At 43.5% G+C, this 22,545-nt stretch overlaps 1 protein-coding gene across 4 annotated transcripts in view; it reads right to left on the reverse strand.

Annotated features, from left to right (window-relative positions):
* Positions 1-20,264, reverse strand: part of Rsph3 (radial spoke head 3) — a 43,324-nt gene extending 23,060 nt beyond the window's left edge. For 3 of the 4 annotated variants that reach the window (XM_048420597.3, XM_048420603.3, XM_048420586.3), the window contains exons 1-6: positions 19,507-20,263; positions 13,406-13,493; positions 7,037-7,178; positions 4,873-5,018; positions 4,049-4,252; positions 2,113-2,275 (exon numbers count right to left, since the gene is read on the reverse strand). In XM_048420597.3, coding sequence (XP_048276554.3) covers positions 2,113-2,275; positions 4,049-4,252; positions 4,873-5,018; positions 7,037-7,178; positions 13,406-13,493; positions 19,507-20,030 — 1,267 coding nt within the window. In that variant the 5' untranslated portion in view covers positions 20,031-20,263. Of the gene's footprint in view, positions 1-2,112; positions 2,276-4,048; positions 4,253-4,872; positions 5,019-7,036; positions 7,179-13,405; positions 13,494-19,506 lie in introns of all 4 variants that reach the window. The other variant, XM_087912275.1, reaches the window with a different exon arrangement.
* Between the last annotated feature and the right edge of the window lie 2,281 nt (positions 20,265-22,545).

Raw genomic sequence — 22,545 nt, forward strand, 5'->3', positions numbered from 1 at the left:
GGTTTCTCTGTGTTGCTTTGGAGTCTGTCCTGGAACTAGCTCTGTAGACCAGGCTGGCCTCGAACTCATAGAGATCTACCTGCATCTGCCTCCCAAGTGCTAGAATTAAAGGCGTGTGCCACCCCCACCACCCGCCGGTTTTGTTTACTGGAACAGCTTCGATTTCCCACAGAGGCCCAGAAACAATGGAGTCAAACAACTCTGTGTGGATCTGTACTGAAATTCCTGAACCCTGAGCTAAAAGCAACCTTTCATCCTTTACATGATTAGCCCGGGTGTTCTGTCACAGTGTCGGCTGACTGACACGCCTAGCTAGAGCACAAGGTGGAATGGCAGCAGAACACTGGTGCTGCAGTCCCACGGCAGCTGGACACTAAACAGCTAAGCTGCTGTTCTCCATCATCCACCTGGCCACATCTGGAATTACACCCGTGAGGGAGCTTTCCTTGATTGGATTATTTGAGGTGGAAAGACCCACCTAAAACCTTTAGTGGCAACATATACAAAGGACATGAAAGAAGGAAGCTTTGGCTTTTTGTCCGCATGCCCTCCCACTCACTGGCAAGTTCATCCTTCCCTGGCATTAGAGTCTACTTCAGGATTCCGATGTATACTTCAGACAAGATGAGACATCCGGCCTCGTGGACCAAACTCCTTACTGGATGAGCCACTCTGACAAATACCATTTTTATATACAGAGATCCATTCTATTTATCATCCCTGCTTCTCTGGAGAACCCTGACTTGTACAGGTATAGTACCAGGAGTGAGGCTACATCTTCTGCTAAGGGTGCAGACACATCCTCAGTGGACATAAGTGCTGGAGAATGCAAGAGTTCAGTCCCATACATCTCATCTAAAGTGGCAGCATGCCATTCATTACTAATCAGCGCCTGTGTTTTGGCCACCAGCAGCCTGAAGCTGGCACTTGAATTGTTGCTGAATTCAGCCAATTGTATAATGAGGGCATCGGTTTGATTTTCTGCAGCTTGCGTCTGTGACTGTTGGAGAAAAGATTCTCTCCCAGCGCATACTTAGAAACCTCGAGACTTTACTATGCATCTCGACCAGTCAATTTTATCACTGAGTTCATTGTTCTCCTCCATTACCTGAGATGCTAGCAGTAGGTGAATTTTATCATGCGACCTACTGTTTTGTTAATTTATCCAGCCATGCTAGGGGCAACCAACCAGCACAATCATTTTTCTTATTTTTTCCACAAAATGTCAGAGCTTCATGTACAGTGTCACTAAATTCTTTGCTTCTCACAGTAGGTTAGTCGAACGCGTTTGTCTAGAAAAGTCTGTTGAACACTCACACCACAGGTGTTTGCTGCTCGCCAAGCTTCTGAGAGAGGCTTTAGTAACCATAACTGTTGGCAATTGGAAAATCTGCTGCAGATACTCCCAGGCTGGCCTCAAACCCAGGGATCCACCTGTCTCTGCCTCCCGAGTGCTGGATTAAAGGACTGTGCCACCACTGCCTGGAATGATCCAGATACTTAAAAAATCCATCCTTATACTTTTGTTGCTCTAGAACCACATCTAGTGCCAAAATATGTGGTAGCCAAGGTTCTCTAGAGAAACAGAACTTACAGAATAAATCTATGTATATGAAATTTTATGTACTTTATGATTTAATTCCTAAAAAATTCATCATTTCAAACATGAGGCAACTGAAAGTCAAAAAGCTGATGAAACTGGGACCTAAACTCATGTTCTGACATCAAGTCCATTGCACTTTCTAATATATAATCCTGCTTCTTAATAGAGAAGCTAATATCCTAAAGAAATTTAATATACTACTTTAAATATTTTAAATTTTCTTTTGATATCTATTAATGGTACAAAATTAGGGGCATGATACTTATTATGAACAACATTTAAACAACTATAACTTTTTGTTTCAGAAATATAAAATTCCAGTTTAGAATCGAAACGGTTATGAGGCCACGCATAGTGGCGCACACCTGTGCTTCCAGCACCCAGGAGAAAAAGGAGGATCATGAGTTTGAGGCTGGCCTGTTAGGGCAGTGATCATACATATAAAATAAATTTGAAGCAGTAAGAATATTCCTGGTGTAACAGTCAATATAACAAAAATCTCCACAGACCTCTTTCAATTGGATCATAAAAGTAGCCACTGTTCCTGAGACTGTCAAAGACAGACGGGAGGAGGTCAGCCAAGTACCGCTGTGCAAACGCACGAGCTGAGATTTTCTGTGATGTCTCATTGTGCTTATGGATGATTTCCCACTGCTGTCTCTTACGGCGTTCCTGTCAAGAGAAAGATGTCACTGCATGTGGCTATCTGACTATTTCACCCTCCCAAGTGCTGGAGCTAGTGTGGCCAGGTATGCAGAAGAGTCTACAGCTGTCAAAAGTGCTCAGCAGGATGTCTGCAAGGACTCACTGTGCTACAGAATGTTTGAGCATCCAGTGGGCATTGAGCTTATGGAGAAATAAAGGAACCTAAGGAAAAACTCATCTCCTGACCCATGTTCAAGTAAATTAACTTCTACACTTAACTGTATGCATGCTATTAAAAAGATAATGGCAGCTGGACGCAGCAGCACAAGCCTTTAATCCCTGTACTTGGGAGACTGAGGCAGGGCAGAATGGCGAGTTAAATGCTCTCCTGGGTTATACAGGAAGACCTTGTCTAAAACAACTATAATAGATAATAACGTGTTTTTATTAGTAACATCATAAAGTAGTACTAATATGAAATTTTATCCTTACGAATCTTCCATCAAAGAACACCAGCCGATGGTTTGACTTGTGTTTAGTACCAGGAGTGAGGCTATGTCTCCTGCTAAGGGCTCAGAGACTTCCTCAGGTGAGATAATCGCCTTTTACCCAGTAAATGCCTAGTACCTCTTTGAATTAATAAAACTGAAATGACTTGGAAGGTCATGAAGCTTGCTGTGCTGTGTGTGGTTGTCTCCTTTAGGTCAATCACATCTACAAAGCTAAAGAATGCTTTTCAATGTGCCTATATAAAAGTGGGAGCATTAACATATTTTTAAATACTCTATTTTCAAGGTTTAAAAACATATACAAATCTAGATGACTTATGTTCTAGGGTCTTCCCATACACACACACACACACACACACACACACACACACACACATTGATAATTTTGTTATTTCAATGTAGTTTCTGCAGAAAGTATCTATTTTATATATGCAAGCAAAGATTTGCACAGGAACATGCCTCACTATGAGTCCTATGTTCTTCATATAAATAATTAGTAATTTTGGAAGAAGATACAAAATCCAGTTGATTAAGTATTGAGTATAATTTTCCAGCAAATGTACTTTTCTTTACAGTAATTTGGGCTCTTTGGGAAATCATTCTCTTTGGTTTAAGTACTCTGGCACTACGCTTTGTTTCAGTGCATAACAAAGGGTAGCAGCCACTGTCAATACTAGAAAGACCTTTAAATATGATTCAATATAGATTTTTCTGTTAAATATTAAAATGAGTTATACAACTTTTCTTACTGAAGATTCATAAAGCATACTTTGGAAACCAGGGCCTGGCCACCGAGAGACAGACTTAGCGCTCTCTTCAGATCTCCGCTGATTACCCCCATGAACCTCTTTCCTTCCTTTCATCTCTCTGCTGCCGGATGATGGCAAATCAAGGTATTCCTTTCTCTAACGCTCCTCCGAAGCTCTAGATATTTAAGAGCACCATCCAGCTTGGACACATGTAATATAGGACCTGCACTTCATTGGAAGCTGACTAAGGTAGATTAATAGAAGGTGGGATTTACAACATATAAGTCAACAATGACAGATTTATGATCTGCAAGAGAGATCTGAGCAACAAATTTTGTAGATCTTCTTCACATGTATTTAAAAAGACCACCAGTTTTATATAAGCTTGAATTTAATGTATTGAGTAGCCAAAAGACTAACGATCAGCTTCGGGTACCATATATAAAGGATGGAAGACCTTGGGTCCATTCCCAAAGAAATGAGAGAGGAAGTAAGAGAGACAGACAGACAGACAGACAGACAGACAGGCTGCCTAGCTCCACCTTCTCTTCTCGGTGCCGTCTCTCCTGCTCTTCCAACCGCTGCACTTCAGCCAGCTCCACGTTGCGGATTTCTTCGTATGCGTACTGATTGGCCCGCAGATTGGCTAGTTCCTCCTCTTCCATGACTTCCAGGAGGGCCTGTTCAATCGTCTTCCCCACCAGAACTTGTAACATTGGTTTGACTTCAAGGTCAAAGTCAAAGAGCTTAAACACAGAAGAAAGCAAACAAAATTTGAATCTTGAACCAAATGTGTAAGAGAAAGCCAGTAGGAGATGGCTGTGCAGTCTGTGTCAGGCTCTGCAGACACTCTGTGTGTTTGCATTCTCAAAGCAGCCCTACAAGGCACACAGAAGAGTCTTCTCATTATAGGCAAAAATCTACTAAGTGAAAATAATAAAAAACTCTACCTTTATCAATATGAACTCCAACTCTCAATGATTTTAAGATAGAACTCTGAAACTAAAGAGAAACGTCCCTGTCTTTCATCATCTGTTTTTTTCTGCTAAACGTTTACTGACTAAGGACCAAGAATAGTACACATCTGAAGTGATTCACGTCCAGCATCAAAACTTTCTACACAGTGACTGAAAACTAACTTTGTCTCCTAATTTTAATGACAAAAAATTTCTTGCACTTCTCTACTCCATTATTCATGTAGTCATTACTTTTTATTCCATTAACTGACCTATTCATGCATTCTACATGGAGATGAAAATGCCATTCAGAATTTTTAAACATGTAATCCCTTCATAAAAGTTATGCATTCCACAAGTGACTTATATCCTCTTTGAAGAAAGAGGGAAGTCAGAAGGATATACTGTACCTCTCCTTCTAGTATTTGGGTGGCCACATCTTTGCCAGTTTTGGCAGGAATGAAGAGTGGTGTTGGTGGTCTATCCAGAAATGCATCCGTCTGGCATTCCATGTCCACTTCAACTATGCGGTCAGCAATCTCTTCAAGGTATAATTCTAGGAAGAACATTATGTACTGTGGGTTGTGGGTTTACAATTAACTATGGTTTATTTAAGGCATTCACATACTTGAGAAATGTCAACTTGCCACAAATAGAAAAGTTATCAGGCATGGTAGCACATAACTGCAACCCCAGCCCTCAGGAGGCAAAAACAGGAGGGACACACATTTAAGGCCAACCCAGGATCCACAGCAAGAGATTGCATCTCTAGTAAATACAAGATTTGCTATAATGTGTGTTAAGTGCCTGGGGTTTGAAGAATCATGCATCAAACCAAACTGCTCTTTGGTATTCTCTACGCACAGTTTAGAAATTAACACTTTAATAAATAATGCCATGTTAATAACTTGATGAGGCAGGGCAATGTGGTACCACATGAAGACTTCAACACTAGTGTCAAATGCTGAACACAGGATCCAACCAGGATATAGCTCTCTGCCCTCAGTTTCTCATGTGTAAAAAGGATCAAAGTTACTTGCCACATAGACTCTTTTTTAACATAAGAAAATCACAGGTAAAGGGTCAGAGGCAACAGTAAATAGGAAGTAGGGGCTGGATCATTTAATATTCAAATCATATGAATATTATGTGTCCAGTCTTCTGTGGTTATGACATGATGTGGCATCTACAAAGTGAATGCTTAAGACCGCACAATCGAGGTACAAAAAAAAATTAGTAAAACCTTTCATGCTTTGAGTTTACAGTTTTGTGTTGGCCACATTTATAGCTTTTGACACATCAAGGACCAAGCTAAACCTTAGCTGTTAGAATCACAAAGATGGCTAATCATTGGCACTCATGCTAGGCTTGGCTCAAGGGCAGGGGAAGTTTATTCTTTTTGCTTTTACTCCAAATAACCTTGGTGAATCTGCTCATAGTTTTCACTAGGTAGAAGAATCTCAAGTCACATTAGTCTATGGAAAAACCAAGTACTGTCAGCTTACCATGGTCTGTCAACAGGAAATGCTTTGTCCAGCATGGCTTGGTCCTGGAAACTGACTAGGGGCAGTGAGGGAATGAAGAATGGACAGACAGCATTGGTCCTTGACGTGGTCGTGCCCATGCCTACAACACATTTACTCAGACCTTCATCTGCTGCTCACACATTCAGTAATGACAGTCTGCCTAGCTAAGCACAGTGCGCAAAGCAGTGACCCCTGGAGCCTGCTTTAGGGGCACCTGATGTGTAGCCATGGAGAGTAAGGGAGAGAGGTCAGTGTGAAAGGCAGATGACTACATATGAGTGGGGTCACCTTTTGGACAGACAAGTCAAATGTCCACACAGAGCTGCGAAGCTCTCATCAGTCTTGATGAAAAGTGACTTAAGTTGGGTTGTGAGTAATAATGCTACTTTGAAATTGTGCTAATTTTGTCAACTTGACACAGGCACCTGAGAGGAGGAGATCTCAATTAACAAAATGCCTCCATAAGACCCACTGTAGGCAAGCCTGTAGGGTATTTTTTTAATTAGTGATTGATAGGGGAGGGCCCAGCCCACTGTGGGTGAGGCCATCTGTGGGCTGGTGGGAAGCAGGTTGAGCAAGCCACTGGGAGGAAGCCAGTAGGCAGCACCCCTAAATGGCCTCTGCATCAGCTCCTGACTCCAGGTTCCAACCCTGTTTGAGTTCCTGTCCTGACTTCCTTCAGTGGTGAACTGCCACATGGAAGTGTAAATCAAATAAACCCTTTTCTCCCAACTTGCTTTTGTCATGGTGTTTCATCACAACAGGGGTAACCTTAACTAAGACAGCCATATATTATGAGGGAAGGGCTGAGAGAATTAGTAGTTAGGAAACTCTTATCAAGTCCAAATCCTTACTTCTAGCTCTCTCAACATTATAACAACATGTGTTCTATGTAGCTGCTTACTGAACAGACTTCCCTACCATATTTCTGGGGAGAGACAGATACACACAGGAGATCCATAAATAATAGAAAGGAAAGAAAATGTAAGTTCCAGTGGACTGACATGAACAGCTCGTGAGCCATGATGCCAGCGGCATGGTCAGGTACCTGTCTGCACATCCACGTGCTTTCTGCCCTCCACAGGCTCAGGTGTTCGCGGTCTGAGCTGCTCTTGGGCACGCTTTCTGGCAAGAGCCCTCCTCCTGGCCTGCTGCTGTCGCTGAAGCTCTAGAGGATCAGGCTGTCCGGGCTGAGAGGGACAGACAAGGCTTAGAAACACCAGACAGCAGTTCTCAGAGCAGGCAGCCACTGCCATTGACAAAGCATTTTGGGCTAATACCAAAGCATGTGTCAGCTGACGCCTCCTGGTGACTGGGGGTGTGGTCAGGTGATGACAAACTAACAGCAAATCCACACTGGGACACATGGGTGTAGAGTTCTAGCTAATCACTTGGTTTTCCTCAACCAACCACTTTTACCATCAGCGCCTCTGGTGCCTAGTAAAACGGATGCATTTATTCTGTTACAGTAAACTTTGGTGAATAGTTAAGAAATGAAAAACTAGTAGCACTTTTTAAAACCTGAATTCAATTGAATAGATTTCCCTTAAAATATTCATCAGTTCAAGGAGAAAACACCCTGGGTCCAAAGAAAGCTTCTTCAAGTCAACAGAAAAGCTGACTAGAGGCTGAAAATACTGTCCATTTTAAGTCAAGACAATTATGAAAAGAAAACCTGACTGAACATCTCCTGGCCCCCATGTTTTTATTTTTAGTCAACATAAAGCAGTTGTATTTATTTACAGGTCACAGTGTGACATTTCAACACACATATACAATGTGCAGAGATCAGATTATCACAACAAGCACGTGTGTCATTTTTTTTTTTGAGTTGGGAATACGGAAAATCCTATTAGTTATATAAAAATGTTTTTAACTGTTATGCATAAGGAATTCTACAGCAGATAACTCCTTGAGCATGACTTGCTTTTACAAAGCACTTCCCTGAGAGTCATCTAGGTTGTACCATGTGCCAATAACCTAACTGCTTACCCCTTTTTGTTTAAAGATATTTTTATTTTTAATTATGCACATATGTGAGTCCACAGACTAGGAGTTTATAAGAGGGCCCTGGATCCCCTGGAGCTGGAGTTACAAGTAGTTATGAGTCACCCAACATCGGCACTAGGAACCAAAGTCAGGTTCCCTTAAGTCCTGGGCCTCTCCAGTATCCCACCCCCCAACTCTGCCTTCACTGAGTAGTACAAGTTGGCTGGATGAACACACTAGTTTGATTTTAAACATTTACCTAATGGGAAAGAAAACCATTTAGAATACACTTTCAGTATCTTTACAAAACACATGAAGTTGCTCTGAATATTCACACACAGGCTCATATGCAAAGGTAAGTTTTCATGTCTATTTGATACACATAGACGCAACTGTAGGTTTGAATATTTCTTTCCATTTGCTATGTACCCTTGAAGCCCTTATTGCCAATTTTTAAACTTTAGTATTGGAATAAGTGTATAGTAAGTATATCACAATAGCTTAAAATTTCATTTCCCCATGGCTAATGCTCAACGTCTTCTGCCGGGCTTGTCATCAGTATGTTCCTCTGCTCTCGACTTCCAATAGATAGGTTCTATTTGGTTTGCATAGTTTTTAGCTTTCACGCTTTGAGAATTACATATTTTCAGCATAAGACACTGGTCAGATGTGCAGCTTGTCTGTTGAAATGTGATGTGTACTGTTTCGGAGCTTGCCCTTCTACATCCGTACACGGCTTTTCATCAGTCCAGCTTTGTTTCTGTGCATGCTGCCCTCTCAGGCCATGCAAGCTCTTCACTCTTCCCAAGGTTATGGAGGTTTTCTCCTACAAGTTTTATATTTCACATTTAAATCCATGATCCATTTGATTTCTTCCCCTCAGTTCCTTTGAGACAAGGTCTCCTTATGTAGCTCAGGTTAGCCTCAGCCTCCTCAAGTGCTCTGCCCGTTGTGTATAGAATTGCTTTGGCATTTTAGGGTCTGTGGCGATTCCACAGGACTTTCAGTACTGTTAAGAATGTAATTGGTTAGCTCTTTCTTCAAGGTTTGATACAATTTGGCAGTGATTCCATCTAGTCCTTACCTTTTTTGGAGCCTGTCCTGTCTTGGAACTTGCTCTATAGCTCAGGCTGGTCTCAAACTCACAGAGATCTCCCTGCCTCTGCCTGCCGAATGATGGGATTAAAGGTGCCACTACTGCCTGGCTTAGTCCTTTCTTTGCGACCTAGAAAGTGGTCTCTTTTAGAGACGGTTCTAGGAGCTGCTGAGGGGGTGCGTGCTCCTTTGTTAGATGGAATATTCTGTCAACATTAGACCCATTTGATCCATGGCACAGTTAACTCTGAAGTCTGTTGACTTCTAGTTTGGAGAGAGTGGGCACCAAGGATGCCTATTATTACTGCAGCAGGCCTTCTCCGTGTTAGTGTTGCTTTATGTAACGTTTGGTGCACACACATTTGCATTTACGACTGTTATGTCTTAGTGGACTGTCCCCTTTACTAATGCGCAGTGGTCTTCATCTCTTCTAGCTCATTCTGAAGTCTACTTTATCACCTGCCAGAAAAAATACCTATGCCAACTGATTTTTGGCTTCTATCTAAATTGACTTCCATCCTTTGGTTTGTGGTCTACGATCCGTGAGCTGTCTCTTGGAAGTAACAGATAGCTGGAACTTGTTTTTATTTTTTCAATCTAATCAGCCAGTACTCTTTACTGGTGAGTTGAGTCCATTTACATAAGAGGTTATTGAGGGATGTTTGCTAGTATTTGTGACTTTATTGGCTGCTGTGTTGGTTTTAGGTCTGTATAAATTACTATAGGATTTTCTTGTTTACTGTGTTGGACCTGATGGACTCCTTCCTAGCTCTCTGTCGTCAGTCTACCCGACACAAGATTTACAATGTGCTCTGGTAACTGAGACATTCTTCCTCCACTGAGGACAGTGCTCTAGGTATCTTCTGAAGTGCTGGAGTGTCCTCACATGGTTCATTTCCTCATCACTCTAGTGATGGATTTCCTGGGGGCAGCGGTCTTGGCTGTAGTTATTTTCTTTCAGGGTTTAAACTATACCCTCCATGCTTCCTGGCCATTAGGGCTGTGATGTTTTTCTGATGTGTCTGCTTTTGTAGGTGAGTTGTTTTCCTTTTATAGTTTTTAATACTATTTTTCTGCTTTGTATTTTTGACATCTTGAGTAAAACTGTCTAATCAAATGGTGTATCTGTGCATCTCTCTCAGGTGGCTCACAAGCACCTTTACTCTAGCACCTGGTGGCTCTGACCTTCTAGGGCACCTACACTCATGTACACACTCACACACATACACATAACTAAAAATATAAGTCTTTATATAAATATGAGAATTAAAGTTTGCATACTATATCTTCTTCCATAATTTTACTTTGGACCTAATTACAATTAAAGAGATTTTTCCTTACACATAGAATGTAGTTGGATTATGTTTATAATCTCTGCTAACTTCTAACTACTTAATTCAGACCTTTTATATTTAACAAAACCATTGATAAGATCATATCACATGATAGGGTGTAGGCTGTCATTTTTGTTTTCTATTTGTTTATTGTTTTGAAATTCTCTGCATTCTTTTTCTTGAATTTCTATGGGCATAGTACTTACATAATAAGTTACAACATAGCAACTTACAATGTTGACTTGGCATCTATTTTTGTTTTTCAGACCTAGGAATCAATCCACAGCCCCATGCATGTTAGTCAAATACTCTATTGCTGAGGTACATTCCCCCTCTGGCATCTAGTTTTAAAATGTCTAACGTTTGGGGCTCAGTTACTCTTACATGTTTTCAATAATATATCCCATCTAAAACTGCTCCTTCCAGTGACCACTGGTCAACTAAGACATAGCTCCACCTAGTCAGTCAAGCATCTGCCTTCCTGCTGCCTTTATATAGGAGATTCAAATGTTCACTCTGAATGCAGTGATCACCTCTGACTATAGCACGACCTCCTGGAACAAATGTCTTGAGCCCAAACGAACAGCTTGACATGGGCCAATGAAAGCTCCCCGTGGGAACCTGCTAGCAGAACAGCAGTGATGTTCTCAGTTAGCTCATCATTTCTCTCCAGCTCCTTCCAACTCAGTTTTCCCAAGTTAGATTTTGATGAGGTTTGGCATGGACTTGAATTCTCCTTGGGGTTTACTGTGTCCTGGATCTCTTGGCTCTTAAGTCTGTCATTAAGGTTGTAGACTTTTCCTGCACTATTTATTCAAATAGCTTTGCCCCCATGTGATTTATTTTCTTCTGAGTCACTAATTTCTTCCCGGGCCGTCTCTGATGCTCTACGCGACAGTCCAGTGAGTGTTTTACTCTGCTTTGGTTTTCAGTTCTACAGTTCCCATTTGGTCCATTTTTATATTCTCTGCCAAGTTGCTTATTTGTTTGTATAAAATATTCATAATTTTTCACTTCTGGTCAAGATAATTTTGACTGCTTTATATTTCCAACATCTTATAATTCCTACATCTGAGTCTCATGTATTGTCATCTTGATTGCTTTATCTCATAAAAGACTATCCTGGTTTTTATGATGAGTAACTTTTTTTTTCGAGACAGGGTTTTTCTGTGTAGCGTTGGAGCCTGTCCTAGAACTCACTCTGTAGACCAGGCTGGCCTTGAACTCAGAGATCTGCCTGTCTCTGCCTCCCGAGTGCTGGAATTAAAGGTGTGCGCCACCACTGCCTGGCGATGAGTACCTTTTTTTTTTGTTGTTGGAGACTTGGAATCCTATGTAGTGGGACTTCAGGTACTACTTAATCTTTTCAGTAGGAGATCACTGTTTTTGCAGTAGGTACATGTTTGGAGGGAATGGGAGTCTAACTCCTTGCTAGGTTCTACTTAAAGGTACTGGGTGGGGCATAGCTCTGCTGACGCTGGTTTTTGGATGTGGCAGGGGTAGGAAGGGCTGCAGCACCTATTGTTACCATATTGTTTCTCCTTATTACTATTAGATAAAAATACATTTAGCTCCACACTGGTTTTGTTACCAGCACTCAGAAAAAGCAGGGCACCAACCTGTGTTGCCATCTTCTACCTACCTCATACCTCACTGAGGCTGTGTGAAGGTAGAAATTCAGCTTTCTGCTCTACTTTTGTGGGCAGTGCTTCAAAATGTGGAGTAGTAGGGTTTGGCTTTGCACTCTTGCTGAGTATGTGGGATGTGGGTTGTCTTGCTCTGTATGTGGAATGAAAGTGCTCCCTACTCTGCCCAGACTCACTGGTACTGAGAGAGTGTCTGGCTGAGGTATGGAATCTGCAAGGCTGTCCTTTTCCCCTCAGGGTTGTGCTTGCGGGCTGGTGGTATGTGCTTCTCCAGTATCATGAGCATGTTTCAGGAGAGGTAGAGAGGAAATCTGGGAACACATGGCTGTGCTGCTTTTCAATTGAGCCTCAAAGTCCCTGGTCAGGCTGCAGCCTTCCCTCCTCGAGCCTTTTAGGGTTTCTGGAGTGTGTCTTAGGGGATTTTAGTCCTAACAAGGAGCAACAGGAAGCTTTAGGGCAGATTTCTACAGTAAGGTGCTGATTATTGGACTAAAGAAGTCATTGTACTGCTAAACAAAATGACACAATATGTCTAGACCCCATGTGTGGATCTTCCTGAACTGGCTGGACCTAAGTGTCTAGAGAAGCTTGTTAGAAAGCACACAGTCCTGATAGTGAGTCTGTCTGGGGAAAATAAAGCATAGTGTGGTGTTCAAGCACTAGAGGTCCTAATGCAGGAGACTGGGGCAAGGGGGAAGGCTCCAGATGGTGCTGGCACAGACCCAGGTATGGGAGCTATTGGACCCACATATCTATGCACATACACACATACTATATGCATATGCATGCATACATACTTCAGGGTGCAGTGCTGGAGACTGAACTGAGAGCCTTGCACATGCTAGACAACTACTCTATCATGACCCACACCTCCAGCTTCTATGTATTTAAAAAAATTTACTCTTCAAGTAATTTTTTATTTTGTTTTATAAATGTTTTAGGTGACAGATCAAAATTTGACACAAACATACAACTGATCCTTGAGCACAGATAACATGGAAGTTGTGTTAGACAACTGTCCTGGTTAGAGTTTATTGCCAACTTACATAAAACCAGAGTAAGATGGGAAGAGAGAAGCTCAACTGAGAAACTACCCAGATTGGATTTGCCTGGGGCCTTGTCTGTGCAAGACTGTTTTGACTAATGACTGATGTGGGGGCCAAGCCCACTGTGGGAGGTACCAACCCTAGGCTGTGTAAGATTGAGCTCCTGTCCTGACTGTCCTGAATGCTAGGTTGCTACCCAAAGTGTAGGTCATATAAGGAAGTGTAAACCTTTCCTTCTCTAACTACGTCTGCTCTCAGTGTTTGTTACAATAGCGGAAGTAATGAGGACACCACTCAGACTGCTTACCACCTGTCCCGTGGGGAGTGCATAGGTGTTGCCTCGGATCACCCTTCTGTCATACATTATGTTTCCGTAATTCAAAGGTTCTTCAGCTCTGTAAAACAGAAAATTCTAAGTGAATGGTATATTATTTGAATGCATTAAGTGAACCTATTTCAATAGAATTTAGATTAAACATATTTTGTAGGGTCTGGAGACATGGCAGATAAGATCTCTTGCTCTTCCAGAGTACTTGGATTTGGTTCCCAGAACTCACATGGCATTTGACAACCATCTGTAATTCCAGTTTCATGGGACTCTGTGTCTCTAGAATCTGACACACACACATGCATGCAGATAAAACACGTGTACACATAAAATAAAAATATTTAAAATGTATAAAAGAAACTGTAGTATAGTCATAACATAAGGAGACAGACAGCTATCATTTATATAACAGTTACTATATGGCTGGACCTTACAAATTTTATTTAGATAGAGCCAATGAATCAGAGTGTGTTACAAAAGACTAAAAAAAGTCCCACTCAGGGACTGAAATGTGTGTTTAGTAACAGATCAGGTTTCAGAAGGAAAGGCAGACTTCGCACTGTTCTTCCAAGCTAAAAGTGCTGCTGAAATGTCAGCAAATTTGAATATCGGGAGCCGAAATGAGAGTGAAGAGCACAGCCCCAGAGCTGGCCCTCGAGGCCGTCAGTGCACAGCTGTCCATAGCTGTGAGGCCCACCCTCAGCCTACACCTGACACGCTATCAGTGCTGCCCGGGGGGCGCTGAGCTGCTGCAGACTGAAGCCTCTCCTGAACACACGAGCATATTTTCCTGTCCGTGTTACTTGGTCTCAGGTTGTGCCAGCTCCTGTATGGGACGGCTCTCTCTTCAGCCCTATGCACTGCTTCCAGAGCTGTTTCCTGGCTACTTAGCTAGACTTCCTAAAGGCTCAGCTTTCTGTCCACCAACAAAGCTTCACTCATGACCCACACGCCAGTTTTATTTTTTTTTTAATTCAGTACTCAACTCCAGGCATATCCAGCTGCCTAGAGATACCTTACTAAGATGTCTAGAAGGCAGTTTCAATGCTGACCTTTCTTCTCCCATGCCAGCTTATTACTTCAAGTGCTTTCTATTTGACTAAATGGTTCCAGTGACCACAGTTGTGACTTACTCGAGAATGCTGGGAGTCATGCATGACCACATTCCCTTCTCCATCCCTACAGCTAGCAGGAATTTCTGACTCCATGCCCCAGTCTTCTTACACCATCTGCTGCTCAACTGACATCCCTGTCTTTTACCTGGACACCAGAAGTCCTCTTTCAGTTGACCAGAACAAAATTTCTTCTCAATTTCTTCTATGTCCACTGAGACCAGCGGCATTTAGAAGAGCAGCGGTTCTGAGCCGGCTAACGCCTCCTACTGCTCACCACAGTAAGGGAAACACGGGGTTGGCACTGCCGAAACAACACTCCATGACACCGGCTGTTGATGTGGATGCAATGTGTAGGCTTAAGTGTTCTTGGAGGACAGGTACAGTGTATTCATTCACATAAATATATTTATGCCTTAATAACCACATTCCTAAGAACCTACACCCCAGAAGTAAAAGGTCTAGCACACACAGTTGTTTGTCAAACCTCATTCTTTGTAGCAAAAGCTACAGTGGAAGCTGAAATAAATCCTCTCCCTCCTCTGATAGTTTTCTGGTCCCTGTTCAATGTCAGAAAGTTCACTAGCGTGCGCGTGCATGCGTGTGCGCGTGCGCGCGCGCGCGCGCGCGCGCGCGCACACACACACACACAGTGAGAGAGAGAGAGAGAGAGAGAGAGAGAGCAGACAGACAGGCAGAGACAGACAAAGAGAGCTGTTGTTGTTTATTCATAAATAAGACGCCATAAATTTGAATATAAATATGTGAGCCTGGAAGGAAGTACAGAAAAATGCATACAAAGCTGACAACATGGTTTGCCCCTTGGGAAATGAAAGTAATGCCACCTACTTCCTGGAGCTGTTGCAAGGGTTACCTGGTACCGCAGCATTTAATAAATGGGAACAATTCCCATGCAGGGATCTCTTTAAATCTGAATTAAAAAGTTATACAAATCCGTCTGTGTTGTGCGCTATTTGATCACACTGTGAACCCTAAGTTTGTGTTAATTAAATAAAACCTTAGATCAAGAGGCAGCGCCAGCAACTAGTTGACAGGAAGTAGCATAGAGAGTAAGAGGGAGTCTGGGAAAATGGACAGAGAAATGCACAGGCAATAATGAGGAGGAATTTGAGTTTGGCAGCTTTTTTGGTTTGGGAGATTGGAAGAGAAGCTTTCTTGCTGGGTCATTGGCTAAGGAGAAAGGTCAGCTGTTGCTTCTTGGCCTCTCTGAGCCAGCAGGTTTTCACCCCAGTATCTGACTCCTGAGTCTGTATTGGTAAAACAGAAGAATAGAGACTTATTACATGTGGCTGTAGTGTCAGAAGCGGTTCCTGGATTCCCGGGGGAAGCAGAAGTCCTGCTGGGCAGCGGGACAGAGATGAGGAGCCGCACTCTGCAGCTGAAACTGCAGTAGATTCAGGAGCAGCCACCGTGCAGATGATACAACAACACACCTGCATGATCAGCCTCACAGGATGGGCTTCAATGCCTTACCTGTGCATTTAAACTAAAAGTATTATTGCTGGTATGAAAATGTAAAAATGAACCAAAATTGGATCAAATATACATCTAGAAAACTTAATGCAGAAGAAAAGGCCTTGTTAGAGAAGGCAAAGAGCAGGAGTTGACAAGGGAAGAGAGGAGCCAAAGGTAAAGCTCTGCTCGCTCGACCTTGCAGCCCTCAGCCAATGTATGCCTGGCCTCTCTCTTTCCCTCACTGCCGCCAGAGATACCAAATGCCTCTGGAAGATGAGTGAGGCATCTGCCTCCAGAGAGGACCACATACGCTCTCTGCGTGTTTCTATAACTACCTATTTGCTTAAACCATCTCATAGGATTAGAAGTTAGTGGCTAATAAAACTATGAAACTAACTACATTTCCTCACTCCATCAGAGCCACTGGAGACTAAATTATTTACTGTTCTCACAGGGAAATGGATAAAGAAAGGGGCACTGGGTAAAACAACTAGAGACCACCGGGGACTCTGTATGAAGCAAAGGAAAACGTAAGGACATAATTCCATCCACAACAACCCCTCCCCTGACAGAGACGTCTCATGGTTTTAGTGAGCACACATTTCTTCTCTGAGAACTCTGGAGGCCAGAGGCCCACAGAGGGTCTTATAGGATAAGACTCATCTGGAGACAACAGGGAAAGAGTGTTCTGCTGACTTTTCCAGCCTCTAGAGGACGCCCCAGTCCCCAGGCGTTTGCCTCTATGATGGTTAATACTGTCAGTGTGACAGGATCTAGAATCATCTGGGAGACAAACTTCAGGATATGTCTATGAGAGAGTTTCTGGACTGGATTAACTGAGGTAAGAAGACCCGCCCTGTGGATCGCTCCACGTCTGGGGTCCCACACTGAATAGAAAGGAGAAAGCAAGCTGAACACCAGCCCTCATCTCTCTCTGCAACGTTACCACCATGCCACTTTTCCTGCTACGATGAACCACAAGTCAAAATGAACTTTTCCTCAGTCTGATGTATGATGGCTTCTGTCGGGTACTTCTGACCAAAGCCACCAGAGAGCGGTGACTAAGAATCCTCCTCCAGCCCCTGCGTCCCTTTCCCCTTTCATTTGTTTGGGCTCCCAGAGATGACACTGGCCCCGCCCAGACTTTCAGGACAACCTCCCCACCCTAACATCTGAATAGACTGAAAGGGGCTCACTGAGATGACACTGGCCCTGCCCAGACATTCAGGACCACCTACCTTCTTAACATCTGAATAGACAAGGTTGCGAACTCACAGGTTCTGAGGATTAAGGTGAGGCCGTTTCTAGGGAACCAACAATGTTCTGACTACCAGGATAATGTTAACCTTCATTTGATCAGCATCAAACAAAAGGTAGAGAGCAAGTTTTTTATTTCTTTGTATTAAAAATACTTATGAGAAGGTTCATATGATCTTTACTAACAGAGGAGAATGTCATATTTTGGTTTTGGCGCAAGCCTACAGGTGAATGTTACTGCATTTATGTATTTGTGATTACTTAACTACCAACAAATACATAATTATAATACAAATTATATGCAACTCTTATCTGAAATATTTGGAACTATAAGTATTTCAAATTTTTTTTCTCAGAGTTTGGAATATTTGCTCACATATGACGCAAATGTAAACATGTTTTATATATGCCTTACATACACAGCCTGGAGGTAATTATATACAATAATTGTATACAATATTTTTAGTGTATCTGTATTCTATGACCAGTCATACAATATCCTATGTGGAATTTTCTATTGCGGCATCATGGCACTCAAAGAGCTTCAGGTGTGGGGACTAGAGCTAAGGTTCAAGAGCTAAATGCTCCTACTGCTTCTTCAGCGGACCAGAGTTTGGTTCCCAGAGTTCATGTGAGGCAGCTCACAACCCTCTGCAACTCCAGCTCCAGGGGATCTGATGCCCTTCTCTGGGCTCCACTAACACCTGTGCACCTGTGTACGCAAGTGTGCATGTACGCGAGCACACACACACACACACACACACACACACACATTTAAAAAGTTTCATATGCTTGGAAAGATGGCTCAGCAATTAAAAACATTGGCTGCTCTTCCAGAGGTCCTAAATTCAATTCCCATGATGGCTCACAACCATCCATAGTGGTTGCCCTCTTCTGGCATAAAGTCGTACATGCAGAAAGAGCACTCATCCATAAATAAAAAAGTTTCACATTTCCAGATTAGGGATGCACAAACTACTAAAACTTCTGGTTTGAAAATGAGAAAACTTGTATTCTAATGGCTTCTTTCAGTTCTACAATTTATTGTGCTACAAAAAGGCAGGTGCCCTTGAACCACATCAGGCTTGGATTAATCTGAAAGTTTTAAGTTACTCTGAGAGTAAAATGAGATTTTTGTGCTGGTGAAATTGGCTTCTCATACCTAATATAAAACTGGGATTCAGCCCAGTCATATACCCATCAAGATAATCTGTAATCTTGACTCTCTTTCGACACATTGTTATCCAGTCTAGACATATGTTGTCTGGAGAAGTTACTTAGTAGGGTCAACAGAGAAACTTCTGAACAAGATTAGACTAAGAACCTTGTAGAACAGAGGCAGACTGACCTAAAGACATTCATTCTTTGGACATGGTTATATAATTTAGCTAATGGCAGTCACCTCAATATATTCATTTATAAGGCTATCATGGAAGGTAACCATTCCTGTGGTAAGGGTCTCATATGTTCTGGTTTGTTAACTACTTTCATGAAACACTTTACTATGCATTTCTGCATTAATTTGATACATTGATCTATTAGTAAACACACTATCTCAACATAAAAATCAACTAACTATAAGAAACAACTCAGCCATCCTACTGATCTATTTCTGAGTGAGTTAGGATAACAGGTTTGTGCCAGACTTGGCCCAGAATTAAAATTCAGTTTACACTGAGAGCTTCCTGTGTAGTAAGGCAAGGTGAACAAAAGGTGCAGAGATGCCTGCTTCCATAAATCTCTCGCTCTTAAGTCCTGCTATTTCAAAAGTTGAAGCTTACAGAAAGAACTCCAAGAGAACTATAAACTCCGTGGTCTTTATTACATATACAGGCCTGAATTCAGCAAATATTCACTAGAGTAGCAATATGTTTTGTGGTTCTGCATGGAAGGCTAATCCACCCAGACTGGGGTGAAAAAAGCTGTATGTGGTTGGCTCTTTCATTTGGTATATGCTATCCATGTACTTCTCTGTGCTTCACTTTCCCAGTCTGCATGATGGAGTGATGAAACCAACTTGGCAGAACTGTGGATTAATAATACGTATGAGAATACCCCCGCCCCGTGTGGTGGTGTTTGGTGGTTCGTGTACACATCATGACTCAGGCCAGCTGTGCTTCTGTTTAACCACATAGTTGTGTTATTTTAGGGCAGGGGGTTTTGACTGCGTGTAGTCAAGGAAAAACAGATGGGATGCAAAGCGCAGACCAGACAGGATCTACTTTGGTCACTCACGGCTGCAACAGGCTGTCCCGGTAGCGGCGACGCTGACAAGGCACGGCTCGGGGCCTGCTGGTGTAGGTGTAGGTGCCGGAGGCCGCCCGAGGATTGCGGTCCGTCATCGCCGACGCCATGTCGGGGGTCGAACCACCTCCCCTTCGATGGAGGTGGGCTCTGTGGCAGGTGGGGGTTAAGGAGTCGTGGGAGCCGGAGACGTGTAAATAGTGCCAAGGGCAGGGATGCCGCGACGCGCGGGGACACGGCTCTCGGGGAAGCGGGCGCCACGCAAGCGGGCCCGCGCAGTAGGGAGCCGCTACTCTAGGCTTGCTTCGGGCAGCCTGGAGCGAGTCAGCGGCGCCTGCACCGGTTGCCGAGCAACGTGAGGTTCCGCCTGGAGGCAGGAACTCCAGGCAGTTCCGGCCGGCCGAGTTTCCGGAGGGGCCCGAAGTAAAGGCCACTTCCGGCTCATGACCCCGCCCACCTGCTGGTCCCCGGGCGCGCCTGCGCACTGGCCGCTTCTTGACGGGCCAGGGCGCCATGGCGGTGTTGGTGGCGGCCACTGGGGCGGAGGTCCGGTAGTCTGGCCCGGCTGCGGGACGCCGCCTGGCTGGCCTGCTGTCCGCGCCATCCTCGCAGGCCCACGTGCTCTTGCTCTTTCAGGGGCGTCCTCCGTTGATTTTTGCCCTGCCACGCCTCAGCGCTTCCCGCTCCTCGGCGGTGACACGCCCCGGGCAGTCGGGCTCGCAGCTCTGTTACGCGCTGGGGCCGGGCGGAGGCGGGCTGTCTCCGGTTTCCCAGCTCCTCCTCCGCTCCCTGGCGTGAATTCCGTATCTGCCTTCTCCACTCTGCGCTCTGGGCCAGCACGTTAGAGAACCCCAGGGCTCCCAGGGCGACTTGGACCCCCCCGTTAGCCACCTAGCTTAGGGAAAGGGCTGGGCAGGTTGTAGATTAAACAGGGCACCTCCTCCCCCCCCCCCCCCCTTACGCTTTTATCTTTTCTGCCCCAGGCACCCAAGAGCGGAGTGTTTTGGGATTAGTTTTAGAGCTAGAGATGTTAAGAATTTTGTTTGTGAAGTGTATGCATCCCTTGTGGTTAATTACTTGGGTTTGCAGCTACAATTTCAATGCAGCTCGTCGCTGTCCAGGCTCTAACCGAGCTTCTGCAGTGGACTAGCCCAGCAACACGCAAGCAAATGGTAATTTTGTCCGTGCGTGCTCTATTTTTCTAATCTACAAAATGGGAGTAATAGAATTTATCCCTTTGGATTTGTAAGGATTAAAAGCATTAATGAAGCTTTGGTATGTAGAATTGTATCTGGTAAAAGTAGTCTACAGTTTAAAGTAGACGGTGACTGTTGTGTAAGTAGTACCATTAAAGGTTGAGGTAAATGACAGACACTGCTATAGACTTACAATCTGACTGATTTTGAGGAAACCTTTGAGAAAGTGGCACTGAAGCGAGTATCATGCTAAAGTTTTAGCCTCTGGTAAAAGGAACCTTTAGAATGGCTCTGATGGGGCTAAAAACAAGCTTGTAGACCTGAGTTTGAGCCCCAGACCCACAGGAGAGACCCAGTTCCTGACAGTTGTCCGAGCTTCACACATAACACCCCATATACTAATAAATAAATTAAAAAGTGGCTGTGATCAAAGGCTTAAAAGTCTGAGATGTAGAAATTCAGAAGGGTTTGTAGATGATTTGTAGAAATAACTAAAGAAAAGTTTGCATTATTTCTTACAAGTGTTGGACAGCTTGCCAGAATGCTTTTGCCCCCTTGGAGCAAGAAGCCAATGGCAAACAGCAGAAACATTAAAGAATCGTTTCACCTAAGTTCAGAGAGAATGAGAACTTGGGGTTTCAGCGTTCTGTCTTCCAGGAGTAAGGAGGAACAGGTTGGTTGCTTACATAGGAAGGATTGCATACTGGATGGGTAACCAATGGTGCCATCCCAGGCATAGCTGGGATTTATTGATAATATGATAGCTACCGAAAGTTCAATAAGTTTGTGTCCTCAGTCTGGTTCTCTTTGTATGATGCCCAGGGCAATCTGGTTAACTTTTTTGGTTATAGTAGCATTTATATATTTGTGGTAATAAAATCTTTTGTATAGTCTCTCTCAGTTGACAGTAATAGATGTTTGCGTTCTGTGATTGCCTTGGATGGTCTGGAATACAATGATTTGGTTGAAGGATTTTGAGTATCTGCTGTATGCCATTGTCATTGGACATGAGAGGTACAGAAGTGAAAAACAACAACAAAAGTTAACATTCTTGCCTTTGCGGAATCTGTATTTTAGCAGATAATCATAAAACAAAGACAAGGGAATAAAATTTGTATAAGAACTAAACATAAAAAAGAACCACGGAAGACTAGGTCTCGGGAGACAGGGATGTAGGCTGGTTAGAGAAGACCTTGGAAGGATGCAGAGGCAGTGGCATTCCAGCAAAGATGAGAAGGGAGTGAAACAGGGAAACAAGACCAGCAGAACATTCCAGATGAAGGAAGCAACGAGAACGGAATTCTCACATCAGGCATGTTTGAAGACAAGGCTAAGCACTACGAGTGGGTGGAGGAGGAAAGCCGAGGGGAGATGAAGTCAGTAACCAGATTGGTGTCTCACTGACAGTCAGTGTGAAAGCCTGGACATTTACTCCAGGCGTAAAAGCCCTGAAGAGTTTTGACCAGAAATTTGACTATTTGATTAAAGAGAACCACAACACTCCAGTTTCTTCACTGGGAGAAGACCAGCACGAAGCATGGGCAGGGAGACCTAGCAGGAGATCCCCACACCCCAAAGATGACTTTGAAGGGGTGCAGGGAAATACTGCACAACGTGCAGAAAAACTTGACCAAATGCCTTGGCTGGTGTGATCTTTCTCCAGAGAGGATTAAACTGATTACTTATTTAGATGCTGAGGACCACAGTCAGGTCTTCAAGCATGTTAGCTGGGGAAGTGCCCTAGCAACTGAAGCATTCCCCCAGCTTAAGCGTTGATTTTACTGTATTTGACAGAGCAGGAGAGGACGCATTTTGTTGTTCTGTTGTGTTTTCC

This window comes from Myodes glareolus, chromosome 1, assembly GCF_982192425.1.
Source record: "Myodes glareolus chromosome 1, mMyoGla1.1, whole genome shotgun sequence".
Taxonomy (NCBI): Eukaryota; Metazoa; Chordata; class Mammalia; order Rodentia; family Cricetidae; genus Myodes; species Myodes glareolus.